Below are 14,047 nucleotides of genomic sequence, written 5' to 3'. Positions count from 1 at the left end.
TAGGCACATGGGCTTCAGTAGTTGTAGCTCGCAGGCTCTAGAGCACAGGCTCAGTAGTTGTGGAGCACTGGCTTAGTTGCTCCGCGGCAGGTGGGATCTTCCCAGACCAGGGCTCGAACCCCTGTTGCCTGCATTGGCAGGCGGATTCTTAACCACTGCACCACCAGGGAAGTCCCAGTTTCAGTTTTAGACACAAAAGTGTGTCCTGCCCTGTGATGTAGGATGTTTCCTACTGCACGGTGTGGTCCTCGGAGTTTGAGAAGCCTGCACAGCAGGGAGAATGGACCACCTACAAGCTCAGGCAGCATAGGGGAATCTCACTAAAAGAAGCCAGACATGAAAGAGCACGTGCTGTGTGATTCCCCAAGTAGAGGGTGGGCAGCGCTGCTCCCTACTGATGAGGTCAGGAGAGTGGCTGTCCCTGGGGCTGTGTTAACAGTTACTGTGAGGAGGCAGGAGTGGTCTTGGGCGGAGCTGTGTGTTCTGTCTCTTTATCTGGTGCTGCATACATGGGTGGTTTAATTTGTAAAAATGCATTGACCTGCCCATCAACAGATGAATGGATAAACACAGTGTGGTCTATCCATCTGATGGAATATTATTTAGCCATGAAAAAGTATGAAGTTCTGGCACATGCAACAGTGTGGCTGACCCTTGAAAGCATTATGCTGAGTGGGAGCAGCCAGATACAAAAGGACAAATATTGCGAGATTCCATTTATATGAAATGTCCAGGGAATTCCCCAAAGGTCCAGTAGTTAGGACTCGGCACTTTCACTGCCTAGGGCCCGGGTTCCATCCCTGGTTGGGGAACTAAGATCCCATAAGCCGAGTGCCGCAGCCAAAAAGAAAAAAGAAATGTCCAGAATAGGCAAATCCATAGATAGAAAGCAGATTAGTGGTTGCCAGAGGTTGGGGGGGAGGGGGAATGGGGAGTGAGTGCCTAATGGATATAGAGTTTCTTGCTGGGGTGATGAAAATGTTTTGGAGCTAGATAGGGGTAGTGGTTGCACAACATTGTGCATGTACCCAATGCCACTGAATTGTACACTTTCAATGGTTAATGTTAATTTTTTATTATACGAATTTTGCCTCAATAAAAAATGGGGGAAGCCATTGAGCTGGAGACATGATAATACGTGCTTTTCTGTATTTGTTATACTTAGAAAACAGTTTACTTTCTAAAGCAATTTATTTAAGAATTTCAGAAACATGCCTAACGCATCCACCATTGTTGCTGCCGTGTGATTACTCACAGGACAGAGCGGGCTGGGCAAGTCCACCATGGTGAACACACTCTTCAAGTCCAAGATGTGCAAGTCCACCATGCCGGGCCTGGGGGTGCCCACACCCCAGACGCTGCAGCTGCAGTCTGTGACCCACGGTGAGAGAGCACCCCCTCACCCCACCCCCACCCCACCCACCCAGGCCCACTCTCAGCCCTCTGCTCTCCCCCTACAGTCATCGAGGAGAGCGGCGTGAAGCTTAAGCTGACCGTGACCGACACGCCCGGCTTCGGGGACCAGATCAACAACGACAAGTGGTGGGTCCTGGTGGGGAGGTGGGGAGGGCAGAGCCCTGGCTGCCCCTGCCCCTGCCCCTCCAGTCTCTGGGAAACATCCAGGCCTGGAGCCACCTGGCTGTGGCATCTTTGAGGCTCAGTTTATTCGCCTGTACAATGGGTGTGTGCAACTGTCCCCCCAAGATCAAAGGGAGTCAAGTATGTAAAGGTCTTTGCTTGCTGCCTGGAAGCACTCGATAGAGGCTATGGTATGGCAGGGGGATAGAAGCCCACACTCCAGAGTCAGGACCCCTGGGTTTGACCACTTCCCAGCTGCATAACCTGAGCCTGGCCACGCAAGCTCTCTGAGCCTCCTCTTCCTTCCTCGTAACTTGGGGATGACGACATCCCCCTTGCAGAGTTGTTCTAGGCTCTCAAGGAGATGAAACACACACACACACACACACACACACACACACACACACACACACACACATATAATCGGGACTGGCTGCACAACTTGTGGGACCCAGTACAATGAAAATGTGGGGCCCTTATTCAAAAATTACTAAGAATTGTAAGACCACACCCGCAGAGCATTCAGCCCTGCGTGGGCCCTTCTTGGTTCAGAGCCCTGAGTGCCGGCTCCATCCACACTCCCGTGAAGCCAGCCCAGCACACAGCACCTCACCGAGCACTTAGTATGTGCAAGCTCTGTTCTAGACACAGGGATACAGCAATGAACAGAACTGATGAACATCTTTGTCTCCATGAAATGTATATTGTCATGGGTGTGGGGAGGCAAACAGTGAACAAAATTAATCAGTTATGTGGAGGGTGAACCTGAACTCTTTATCACCAACACAGGACACTTCTGGGAGTGAAAGGGGGATGGAGCTGTAGTTGGTGGGGGAGTGCAGTTTTAAGCAGAGAGATCAAGGCAGAGGGCGGCAGGTGCAAAAGCCATGAAGTGGGGTTGGGGTGGGGAGGGGAGGCAGAGCTCAGCAGTGGGATGGGGTAGGGACTTGTAGGGCAACATAAGGACTTTGGCTTTTCTTTGGCCACTGGAGGCTGAGCAGGAAAAGGGTCTTTTTGGCCGCTGTGTTGACAATAGTCCTGTGGGGGGAAGGGACCCTGGCAACAATTGGGCGAGAGTCCCTGGTGGTTTGAACCAGGCTGCGGCAATTTCTCTCCTTTAATGCTCACTCCTCCCCTACAAAGTAGGCGCTCTCTTACTGTCCTCATTTTACGGAAGAGGAAGCAGGGGTCTCTCTGAAGATGCAAGGGTGTGGGGGGATGGTACTTGGGTGACCAAGGGCCTCAGGTTGTGTGGGACTGAAATTCCTGTGTCCCAGGCAAACGGGGCGATTGGTCATCCTGAGGGGAGAGCACCCAGAGGACCTAGGTTGAGGGGGGCTCCTGGCGAGGTTCTGAGGCTGAGCCATCTCCCACCCCAGCTGGGACCCCATCCTGGGCTACATCAGTGAGCAGTATGAGAAGTACCTGCAGGAGGAGATCCTCATTACCCGGCAGAGACACATCCCCGACACCCGAGTGCACTGCTGCGTGTACTTCGTGCCACCCACCGGGCACTGGTGAGGTGGCTGAGCCGGCGGGCAGAGGGCCACCTGCGTGGGGAGAAGAGGAGGAGGAGGGACCCCCAGGGTGGGCTGTGGGCTGCCACCCACTCATCGTATGCTCACTGCCATCGCTGCCCCGCCTGAGCAGCCTGCGGCCCCTGGACATTGAGTTCCTGCAGCGGCTCTGCCGGACTGTGAACGTGGTGCCTGTGATCGCCCGGGCCGACAGCCTGACCATTGAGGAGCGAGAAGCCTTCAGGCACAGGGTGATCTGGGCACCTGGGACAAGTCTGAGGTCAGTGGGGGTGTGGAGGCGGGGGAGAGTGCATAGGTGGGCTGAGGTCACCTGTGTGTGGTCCCCAGATCCAGGAAAACCTGAAGACTCACGGCATAGAGGTGTATCCACAGAAGTGCTTCGATGAGGACATCAATGACAAGATCCTCAACAGCAAGATCCGGGTAGGAGGCCATGGGAGGTGGGGAGGCTGGTGGGACCGAGGCTGGGTGATGTGCTTTCCACTCATCCTTTCCATCTGAAGATTCGTCTCTCTCTGCAACTTGGGGAAAGTTCATATATTTCTAGCAGGTATGAATCTCCACTCATCCACAAACTCAAGGTGAGCAAGAAATAGGTCATATCAACAACCCCCAGAATGGGAGAAAATGTTTGCAAATGATATATCTGATAAGGGACTTGTATCCTGAATATATAAAGAACGCTTACAAATCAACAATAAAAGACAAGTACCCCAAGTTAAAAATGGGCAAAGGATTTGAATAGACATTTCCCCAAAGAATTTATACAAATGGCCACTAAGCATATGAAAAATTGTTCAACATCATCAGTCATGAGGGAAATGCAAATCAAAACCACAATAAGACACCACCTCACACCCACTAGGGTAGTTAGTATCAAAATGACACACAATGACAAGTGTTAATGAGGATGTGGAGAAATTGGAACTTTCACACACTTCTTGTGGAAGTGTCAAAGGGTGCAGCCATTTTGGAAAACAGTCTGGCAATTCTTCAAGCTTAGACACTAAGTTACTATATGACCCAACAATTCCACTCCCCAAAGAAATGAAAACCTATGTTGACATAAAAACTCATACACAAATGTTCATATAGAATTATTTGTAATAGCCAAAAAGTGGAAACATTCCAAATGTCCATTAACTTGTGAATGGATAAACAAATGTGGTCTATCCATACAAGGGAATATTACTTAGCCATAAAAAGGAATAAAGTTCTGATAGATCCTACCCTAACCCTAACCCTAACCCAATGTGGATAAACCTTGAAAATGTGATGCTAAGTGAAAGGAGCCAGACACAAAAGGCCAAATATTATATGACTCCATTACATGAAATGTCCAGAATAGGCAAATCTATAGAGACAGAAAATAGACTTGTGGTTGCCAGGGGCTGGGAGGTTTAGGGGGAAATGGGGAGTGACTGCTAAAGGGTACGGGCTTTCATTTTGGGGTGATGAAAGTGCTCTGGAGTTAGATTTTGGTGATGGTTGCACAACTTGTGAGAATACTGAAAACTACTGAACTGTACTTCTAAAAGGGCGAATTTTGTGGTATGTAAATTATACTCAGTAAAGTTGAAGAAAGAGAGAGAAAGGAAGGAAGGAAGGAAGGAAGGAAAGGAGGAAGGAAGGGAGGGAGGAAGGGAGAAAGAAAGAAAGAAAGGGGGAGGGGAAGAAAGAAAGGAAATAGCTCACATCTTCATTTTCTCTGAATCATCTGAATTTCACCTCCAAGCCCCCATCTTCCTGTCCTTGTGGTACATTCAATGTCAGTCTGTCTGGATCCTGCAAAGCACCTGGGTGAGGCCTGGGATTCTTCATCCATAGACACCTGGCCTCCACTCCCTCCCCCAGGGACCCTGCTAACCTACACAGCACTTTAGCTTGAATTAGAAAAAGGCAGTAGCTTCCTTCACAGAAGGGAGCCTGCATGGGATTTCAGCCCTACACAGCCTCATGGTGGGTTACGTTTGTGCAGTACACAAACTGCACATCTGTACATGGAAGCCCTGCTTCTTGTCTGGCATCCAATTTCTCCACACATTCCCTCTTTCCGCTCCCCATTGGAGCAATGAACAGTATTTCCTGTGAAAGATTCAAAGAGCCTTGACCTTCTGCTTTCTGTCCTGAGGCCAGCAAGGACAGCAGCCTGGTCACAGCTGGAACAGTGCTGGGGGAAATAAAGGAGAATGTATTCAAATTAACCTCTCAATAAATCATCCAGATATATAACATCTATTGAGGGTCACATACGGGCTGATGCATAATAAGTGTGCAAGAGACAGTTATTATTATTAGCATCAGTTTATTCCCCATCACAACATAATTCTTAGAAAAACAAACCTACATGCAGCACTTGTGTGTTTAATCTCCACTTCCTGTGATGAATAAGTAAACAACCAGAATTTACAACAGGGCTCAGCAAACTTTTTTTGTGAAGGGCCAGACTATGGTAAGTATTTTAGACTTTGTTGCAATTACTCAACTCTGCTGTAGTAGAATGAAAGCAACATAGACAAGAGTAAATGAATGGCGGGGGCTGTATGCCAACGAACTTGCCTGCTTTGCCCCAGGAACCATAGGTTGCCAGCCCTTGGTTTACAGAATTCTCTCTGTTTTTTTTTTCTTTTTAATTTTTTGACCGGTCCCCGCAGCATGTGGGATCTTCCCCCACCAGGGATCGAACACATGTCCCCTGTAGTGGAAGGGCAGAGTCTTAACCACTGGACGGACAGAGAAGTCCTCTCTCTCTCTTTTTAAAGTTCTTTTATTGAAGTATAGTTGATTTACAATGTTGTCTTAGTTTCTGGTGTACACCAACTGATTCAGTTATATATATATATATATATTTTATATATATATATATAAAATGTATATGTATATATATATATTTATATATACATATTTATAAATATATATATATGTTCCTTTTCATATTCTTTTCCATTATGGTTTATTACAGGATTTTGAATATAGCTCCCTGTGCTCTACAGTAATACCTTGTTTTGTTTTTTTTTTAATAAGATATCTTTTTTATTTTTTTAATTTTTATTTATTTATTTATGGCTGTGTTGGGTCTTTGTTTCTGCGCGAGGGCCTTCTCCAGTTGTGGCAAGCGGGGGCCACTCTTCATCGCGGTGCGCGGGCCTCTCACCATCGCGGCCTCTCTTGCTGCGGAGCACAGGCTCCAGACGCGCAGGCTCAGTAATTGTGGCTCACGGGCCCAGCCGCTCCGCGGCGTGTGGGATCCTCCCAGACCAGGGCTCGAACCCATGTCCCCTGCATCGGCAGGTGGACTCTCAACCACTGCGCCACCAGGGAAGCCCAAGACCTTGTTTTTTATCCAGTCTCTATATAGTAGTTTGTATCTGCTAATCCCAAACTCCCAGTCCATCCCTCCCCCACCCCACCCCCTTGGCAACTACAAATCTGTTCTCTATGTCTGTGAATCTGTTTCTGTTTTGTAGATAGGTTCATTTGTATCATATTTTAGATTCCCACATATAAGTGATATCATATAGTATTTGTCTTTCTCTTTCATTTTTTAATAAATTTATTTATTTATTTATTTTTGGCTGCATTGGGTCTCCATTGCTGTGCGCAGGCTTTCTCTAGTTGCCCCGAGCGGGGGCTACTCTTGGTTGCGGTGCGCGTGCTTCTCATTGCGGTGGCTTCTCTTGTTGGGGAGCACGGGCTCTAGGCACACAGGCTTCAGTAGCTGTGGCACACAGGCTCAGTAGTTGTGGCTCGCAGGCTAAGAGCGCAGGCTCAGTAGTTGTGGCGCACAGGCTTAGTTGCTCCATGGCATATGGGTTCTTCCTGGACCAGGGCTTGAACCCATGTCCTCTGCATTGGCAGGCGGATTCTTAACCACTGCGCCACCAGGGAAGTCCCTGTCTTTCTCTTTCTGATTTACTTCAATTAGTATGATAATCTCTAAGTCCATCCATGTTGCTGCAAGTGGCATTATTTCATTCTTTTTTATGGCTGAGTAATATTCCAGTGTGTGTGTGTGTATATGCCATATCTTTTTTATCCATTCAGCTGTCAATGGACATTTAGGTTATTTCCATGTCTTGGCTATTGTAAATAGTGCTGCTATGAACTAAGAAGTGCATGTATCTTTTCGAATTATAGTACAAAATTATCTCTTAACCCTCATGATAATGGTTGAAGGTGGTAAGAAACTGGGCATGAGCAGAATTATATCACTAGTATAGCTCTGAGTAACACTTGGTTTCCAAGACTTGTTCTGCTAACCCCTTCATTATGCTAAGCCCAAAATTATGCTTCCCAAACATTCACAGAGCCCTGCATCAGTATTGTCATGACTCCCATTTTACAGATGAGGAAACCGAGGCACTGATTAGACTTTGTGTCTTCTGACTTCAGATATCTGGGTTCCTTCTATCACTTTCTCTCCCCACAAAGGACAGCATCCTACAGGTTCCTATCTCAGTGTCTTCTCTCTCTACTTCCCGGGTGGGGCCAACCCTCCGATCTTGTCCCTTCCCTGCAGGAACGTATCCCCTTCGCTGTGGTCGGGGCTGACCGAGAGCACATTGTGAATGGGAGGTGTGTCCTGGGCCGGAAGACGAAGTGGGGCATCATTGAAGGTCAGTGCAGGGGCCCTGGCGAGGTCTCAGGGGAGAACATGTTGAAAAGCGGGGCACGCCCTGTTGCCTTTGGCATCCTTACACCCACCACAGAGCCCGGCACAGGAAACAGACAGACCTGGGATCAAGTTCCTTTGTGCAGCTCGGAAGCCCCGGGCAAGTTCCCTGACCCCCTGGGCCTCAGTTTCTTCACAGTCAAATGGGTATCACTGTAACATCAACCTCATAGGGTGGTTGGAGGGGGCAGAGCCTCCGCTTTGCATGATACCTGGCACCCAGGAGGCACCCTATTCATTCACTAGAATTGATTGTGGGCCTACTATGTGCCAGGCATGCTATGTGGAATTCCTGAAGGGATACAGTGAAAGCGGGACCAATAATATCCCTGTGCCCACAGAGCTGACCAGACAAGGACAGGTGGGAAAAGCACAGTGAAGGAAATGTGGGATGGGAGGGGGTACCTGAGGGAGCAGAGGAAGGCCCTGCAGATTCAACAACTGTTTATAGGAGCCACCTGTACCAGGGGCTGGGACACAGCCATGATGAATGAATGAACTAACAAACAAACGGGAGGTGGGCTAACACAGGGAAAAATGGGGGGAAGGGCTGGCGGTGGCAGGGGGTGTGCAGCATACAGCAGGCGCTTACTCGGTGCTGGCCGAGGGCAGGACGTGGAACAGAGCCTGTGCTCAGGGGTTTGGTGCCGTATCTTGCAGTGGAGAACATGGCTCACTGTGAGTTCCCCCTCCTGAGAGACCTGCTCATCCGGTGAGCATGTGGGGAGCCCGGGGGGCTGTGGGGGCCCTGGAGGATGCCCTGGAAGTCCTGCTGACCTGCCGCCCATCTCCCAGCTCCCACCTCCAAGACCTGAAGGACATCACACACAACGTCCACTATGAGAACTACCGCATCTTCAGACTGAATGAAAGCCACGTGCTGCCCCGAGGGCCCGGCTGGGTGAACCTGGCCCCGGCCCCGGCCTCCATCCCTGCCCCCGCTGGCCCCCAGGCCAGCCCCAGACCCCCAAAGGTCTGCTGGTGGGCGAAGGACAACTCAGATGAGGAATGTTGAGCACCGGCACATCCCGGGCCCGCGGAGCTCCCCAAGTCCTGGGCAGCCCCCTGACACACACCTGTGTACTAGAGCATGTATTAAAGGGTGGACATTGCTTTTTATGAAAAGCTGTGCTTTGAAAACAAAAGGCGTTTTGTAAATGACTTCTTTGAGCTATCCTCAAATAAAAGTATTGTTCTTTTTAAAATAGTGTGAGACTCTCAGGCCCTCAGGAGTCTTGAAGACCTGGGAGGGCCTGCCTTGGACGACCAGCGCCTTCTGCCCCAGAACCAGAGTCAAGTTCCAAATCATGCTCTGCTGTCCGTATCAGGCTCTGCCGTCTGTCCCAAAGCCTCCCTCCTGCACGGGGCGTCGTAAACACTTAAAAACTCCTCATCTTTGCCATCTTCCCCAAACTCTGTGCCCCTCACTCCTGCCTTCCCTTTTGCCCCACCCTGGCAGACCAGAATGGTGAGAAAACAACTCCAACTTTGGAGTCTGGCGAAGCTGATGTGAAAATCCCCGCCCTGCCACTGACCTTGTGCGATGTGACCTTGGGCAAGTCACTTACTCTTGTGGGCCTCAGTTTCCTCATCTATAAAACTGGGGTGATACTATCGCTCCCACAGTGTTGTTGTGTGGACAGAACGGAGTGATTCAGGGAATGTGCCTGCCACCCCTGGAGAAACAGTTCTCAGAGATGACAGGAACAGCAGAGACCACGGGTACAGGGCAGAGGCTGTGCCCACAGGGTGTGTGAGCACTTCCCAGGACTCTCTGGAACCCTCGAAAGGAAATGGACTTCACGGAAGCCCACATGGTACACCCAAGCTCCCCTAGGGCGCAAGCAGGCGGTGAGCATTCGGGAAGTGACCATGGGGAGCAGCAGTGGTATCCTAGCTGCCGGCCTGCACGCTCCTGGTCACTGGGGCAATCTTTTTTTGGGGAGGTGGGTATTCCAAGGACAGCTGGTCCTGCTCTCTGCTGATGACTTTACCTCCAGTTCTGGAAGCTCTTGCCACGCCCACAGTGATGCTGCAGCCCATGCTTGGCACAGATTCAGTTGTGTCCCCAGTAACAGCCGTGCACCGATTTCTTCTGCATTTCCTGACCTGGGTCAGCTGGGTGAGGGTGAAGGCCTCAGCTGACACATCTTGGGATTCCCCAGGCCCAGCAAGCACGGATTACAACTCCAGCTCTGCCGCTTTTTAACTGCAGGACTTTAGGACTTTAGACAAGTCACCTGACATCCCAGAATCCACTTCCTCCTTTGGAAAACAGGGACAGCATCGCTGACCTCCTACTTCAGGGTGTGTGGACAAGCCTGTTCACAGATGCCCGGGTCCCATAAGGAGCCATTTTACTGATTGTTTTGTTCCGTTTTGTAGGCACGGAGGGGGGCGGTGGTTTCTTTTATGTGGTACACTAATCAGGTTCATGTCATAATGATACAGTCATCGTATTAACAATAGTCAATAGTGGGCATTTTTTAAAATGGGGAATCACAAAATGAATTCCCATGTACCTGGTATAATAAAATATTCCCCCGATTTCACGGACGAGAATGTTCATAGCAGCTTAATTCATGATAGCCTATAACCGGGAACTGCAAATGTTGGGTGGCAGGAGAGTGGATAAGCTATGGTAGAGTCACACAATGGACCGCTCCTGGGCAATAAAAATGAACCTACTACTGATAAACACAACAGCATGGGTGAGTTTCACAGACCTAATGGAGAGTGAAAGAAGCCAGCCAGCAAAGAGAATGCACCCTGTGGATGCCCTTTTACAGAGTTCAAGAACAGGAAAAATCAATTGAAGGTGATGGAAATCAGATTTGTGCTTTTGGGCAAGGGCTGGGAGTGCCGACTGGGGTGGGGCATGAGGGAGCCTTCAAAGAATTGAAAATGACCTATATTTTGATCTGGGCGAGGTTACACAGGTGTACAGCTTTGTAAGGTTCTTTGAGCCATACCCTTCAGATTTGTGCACGTTACCATAGCCAAGTTACACTGCAAGTATAAAAATCTTAGATGGTGAAGAGAAATTTTAAAAAATTAAAATAGGAACAGTATATAACCAATAATGCCTGCTTAAAAATTAGTACTGCAGTTATTTAAAATTATTTATGAGAATATTTGCTAGGTTTCAATATTTCAAGAATGCAAATTCCCAATAATGGCTATTTTGTTGTTGTTGTTGCTGCTGCTGTTAAAAAAGCACATTAGGGGCTTCCCTGGTGGCGCAGTGCTGAAGAATCCGCCTGCCAGTGCAGGGGACATGGGTTCCAGCCCTGGTCCGGGAAGATCCCACAGGCCGCGGAGGAACTAAGCCCGTGCGCCACAACTACTGAACCCGTGTGCCACAACTACTGAAGCCCGTGCGCCTAGAGCCCGTGCTCCACAGCAAGAGAAGCCACCACAATGAGAAGCCCGCGCACCTCAATGAAGAGTAGCCCCCACTCGTTGCAACTAGAGAAAGCCCGCACGCAGCAACGAAGACCTAATGCAGCCAAAAATAAATAAATAAATAGAGGGGAAAAAAGCACATTAAGGGACTTCACTGGTAGTCCAGGGGTTAAGACTCTGTGCTCCCAATTCAGGAGGCCCAGGTTCAATCCCTGGTCAGGGAACTAGATCCCGCATGCCGCAACTAAAAGCCCGCATGCCTACACTAAAGATCCCGCATGCTGCAACGAAGATCTAGCACGCGGCAACGAAGATCCCGTGTGCCGCAACTAAGACCCAGCGCAGACAAATAAATTAATTTTTAAAAAAAACAATCTCTGTGAGATTTATCCATCATTCTGTTGATCGACATTGAAACTGTTTTTAGGTTTTATCATTACAAAGAACACTGCTCTGAACAGAGAGGCAGTCTTTATTATTTACAAAATTAGCATATATTAAGCCTTTATTATGTGTCAGGCATTCTATTGCCTATTTAAATCACAACAGTACCTTTCCCAGGTGTTACTATCCTCATTTTACTAATCTGTTATTCTTACCTTCTCCCTCCTTCACCCCAACCGAATCAACCCCAGGGCCCTGTGTCTTCTGCTTTAGGAATCTGGGTCAGATCCCTCCTTCTATGACTACCACCATCACTAGTATTACCTCAACTCCGGGCCCCAGGAGCTTCCAGCTGCTCTCACTGCTCCCCTCTGGTCTCCCTGAGATCTGTACTCCACAAAGCTTCCTCTCCTGTCAGGACACTATCCTGCTTAAAACCCCAAACTCTATTGGTTTCCCCTTGCTCTTAGGATATAACCCTCAATCCTCACAGGAGCCGCCCAGGCCCTCCTGCTTGGTCTCACCTCTCCAGCCTCATCTCCCAAGCTTGGCCCCCTGCACCAGGGCCACACTGGTCTCCTTTCTGTCCCGCAAATGCACCCCGATCTCTTGGGCCTCAGGACCTTCACACCTGCGGTTCCTTCTGTGTGGACCCCTCTTCCCCCATTCCCCAGGCTAACTCTAAGATACCTTCCTTCCTCTGCTCAACTGTCACGTCCATCCTAAGAGGGACAGGTCCCCTCTTCTCTATCCGTTTGGCAGCATTTACCAAAGAGGTGACTAAACAATTATTTGTGCAATTATTTGTCCGCTGTATGCCTCTCTTTGTAGAACGTAAGTTCCATGAAAGAAAGCACCTGCTCACCACCGCCGCCGAAACCCCAGCACCTAGCAGAGCTGGCAGAAGTGATAGCTCATATGTGGCTTTAAAAAATGTATGTATGAAAAAAAAAAATGTATGTATGAACGGATGAAAGGATTTTGAACGACTTAACCTCCCCCATTCACACGTGGAAACTGAGGCTAAGAGCACACAAGGGACTGGCCCGTGGCCTCGGCAACGACAAAGTCATGCCCGGAGGCTAACGCCCCTTTCTCCCCAGCCCCTCGCAAGGACACCTCCAGGAAAGACCCTCAAGGCTACGTGACCCCGCCCCGCCCCAAGGAGTCCCCTGGGTATCTGCCAGTCTGACGCGGCGCGGAACACGCTGGGAAAGTAATGCGGCCCGCTCCCCGATTCCGGCGCCCGCGACTTCCGCTTCCGGCGGGCACAGTCCTCGCGCGAGGCTTTGGGAAACACGCGCGAGACTGGGGTGGTGGGTCCGTTCTTGGTCACGGTCGCTGCGCAGCGGACGCTGTCCTTGATTGTGCGCTTACTGCGTGTGGTGAGCTGCTGCTCCTTCCCGGGGGCGGAGGTTGAAACTCGGGGAAGGGCGGTGACTTGCGTGCGGCCGCAGCCTTTGGGGCAGAGGCGGGACTCGAATACGGACTGCCTCCCCTTCCCGGCCTCTTTTCTCTGTGGCGTCACCGGGCGCGCTACAGAGCGAGTTCAGCCAAAAGGACAGGAAGAGAGTCAAGTGTAGCCGACTGAGTCAGGCCTTAGGATGTCTGCGATATTATTACTGGCTAGGGTGGATTAACCCGGGACTTAGGAGCTGTAGTTCTGGAATCAAGAATTTGTGTTCCAGGGACTTCCCTGGTGGCGCAGTGGTTAAGAATCCGCCTGCCATTGCAGGGGACACGGGTCTGATCCCTGGTCCGGGAAGATCCCACATGCCGCGGAGCGATTAAGCCCGTGCAGCACAACTACTGAGCCTGCGCTTTAGAGCCCGCGAGCCACAACTACTGAAGCCCGAGTGCCTGGAGCCCGAACTCTGCAGTAAGAGAAGCCACCGCAATGAGAAGCCCACGCACCGCAACGAAGAGTAGCCCCCGCTCGCCGTAACTAGAGAAAGCCCGCACGCACCAGCAAAGACCCAAAGCAGCCAAAAATAAATAAATAAATTTATTTAAAAAAAAATTATGTTCCAATCCCATTGCTGTCACTTCCTAGCCATATGATCCCCCGTGGGTTCAATACCTAAAACTCAGAGATTAAGGGTTGTTTTTTTTTAACCTGTAGAGATACAGTACCTCTGGCGTTACTAAATTAGGAACAAACGGAGTGCGAATGCGTACTGCCTGGCGATCAGAAATTGGTGGCCATTATTATTGTATCAGGAAGAAGCAGGCAGGACAAGGAATTGGGGTTAGAAGTTGTTGGGGTTTTGAGGAGGGAGGGCTAGGCCTTGACATGGGAGGCCTTTATCTCCCAGGCAGAGTGTAGGCAAAGGCACTTGGCCTCTCTTTTACAGTTTTATTGTGGACAACTGCCTTTGGAACCCCCAAAGGGCACGTCCTGCTTCTCCAGAGCACTCTTCTCTGTCAGGGATAGGGAGCCGGGTTACCCGTGGAAGTGGTGGCAAAGATT

General features: G+C 49.8%; 1 protein-coding gene across 2 annotated transcripts in view; it reads left to right on the top strand.

The window, feature by feature from the left end:
* The window catches only part of ROGDI (rogdi atypical leucine zipper), a 28,249-nt gene extending 14,652 nt beyond the window's left edge, over positions 1-13,597 (top strand). For both annotated transcript variants that reach the window (XM_082429000.1, XM_082429001.1), the window contains 8 exons: positions 1,258-1,383; positions 1,461-1,542; positions 2,958-3,095; positions 3,229-3,346; positions 3,444-3,539; positions 7,636-7,732; positions 8,449-8,500; positions 8,584-13,597. In XM_082429000.1, the coding sequence (XP_082285126.1) occupies positions 1,258-1,383; positions 1,461-1,542; positions 2,958-3,095; positions 3,229-3,346; positions 3,444-3,539; positions 7,636-7,732; positions 8,449-8,500; positions 8,584-8,803 (929 nt within the window). In that variant the 3' untranslated portion in view covers positions 8,804-13,597. The remainder of the gene's footprint in view (positions 1-1,257; positions 1,384-1,460; positions 1,543-2,957; positions 3,096-3,228; positions 3,347-3,443; positions 3,540-7,635; positions 7,733-8,448; positions 8,501-8,583) is intronic.
* Positions 13,598-14,047: the final 450 nt, after the last annotated feature.

The sequence above is a fragment of the Balaenoptera physalus genome (genome assembly GCF_965194825.1).
Source record: "Balaenoptera physalus genome assembly, chromosome: 16".
Classification (NCBI taxonomy): domain Eukaryota; kingdom Metazoa; phylum Chordata; class Mammalia; order Artiodactyla; family Balaenopteridae; genus Balaenoptera; species Balaenoptera physalus.
Note: the sequence above shows the minus strand (reverse complement) of the source record. Positions and strands in the feature narration are given on the sequence as shown.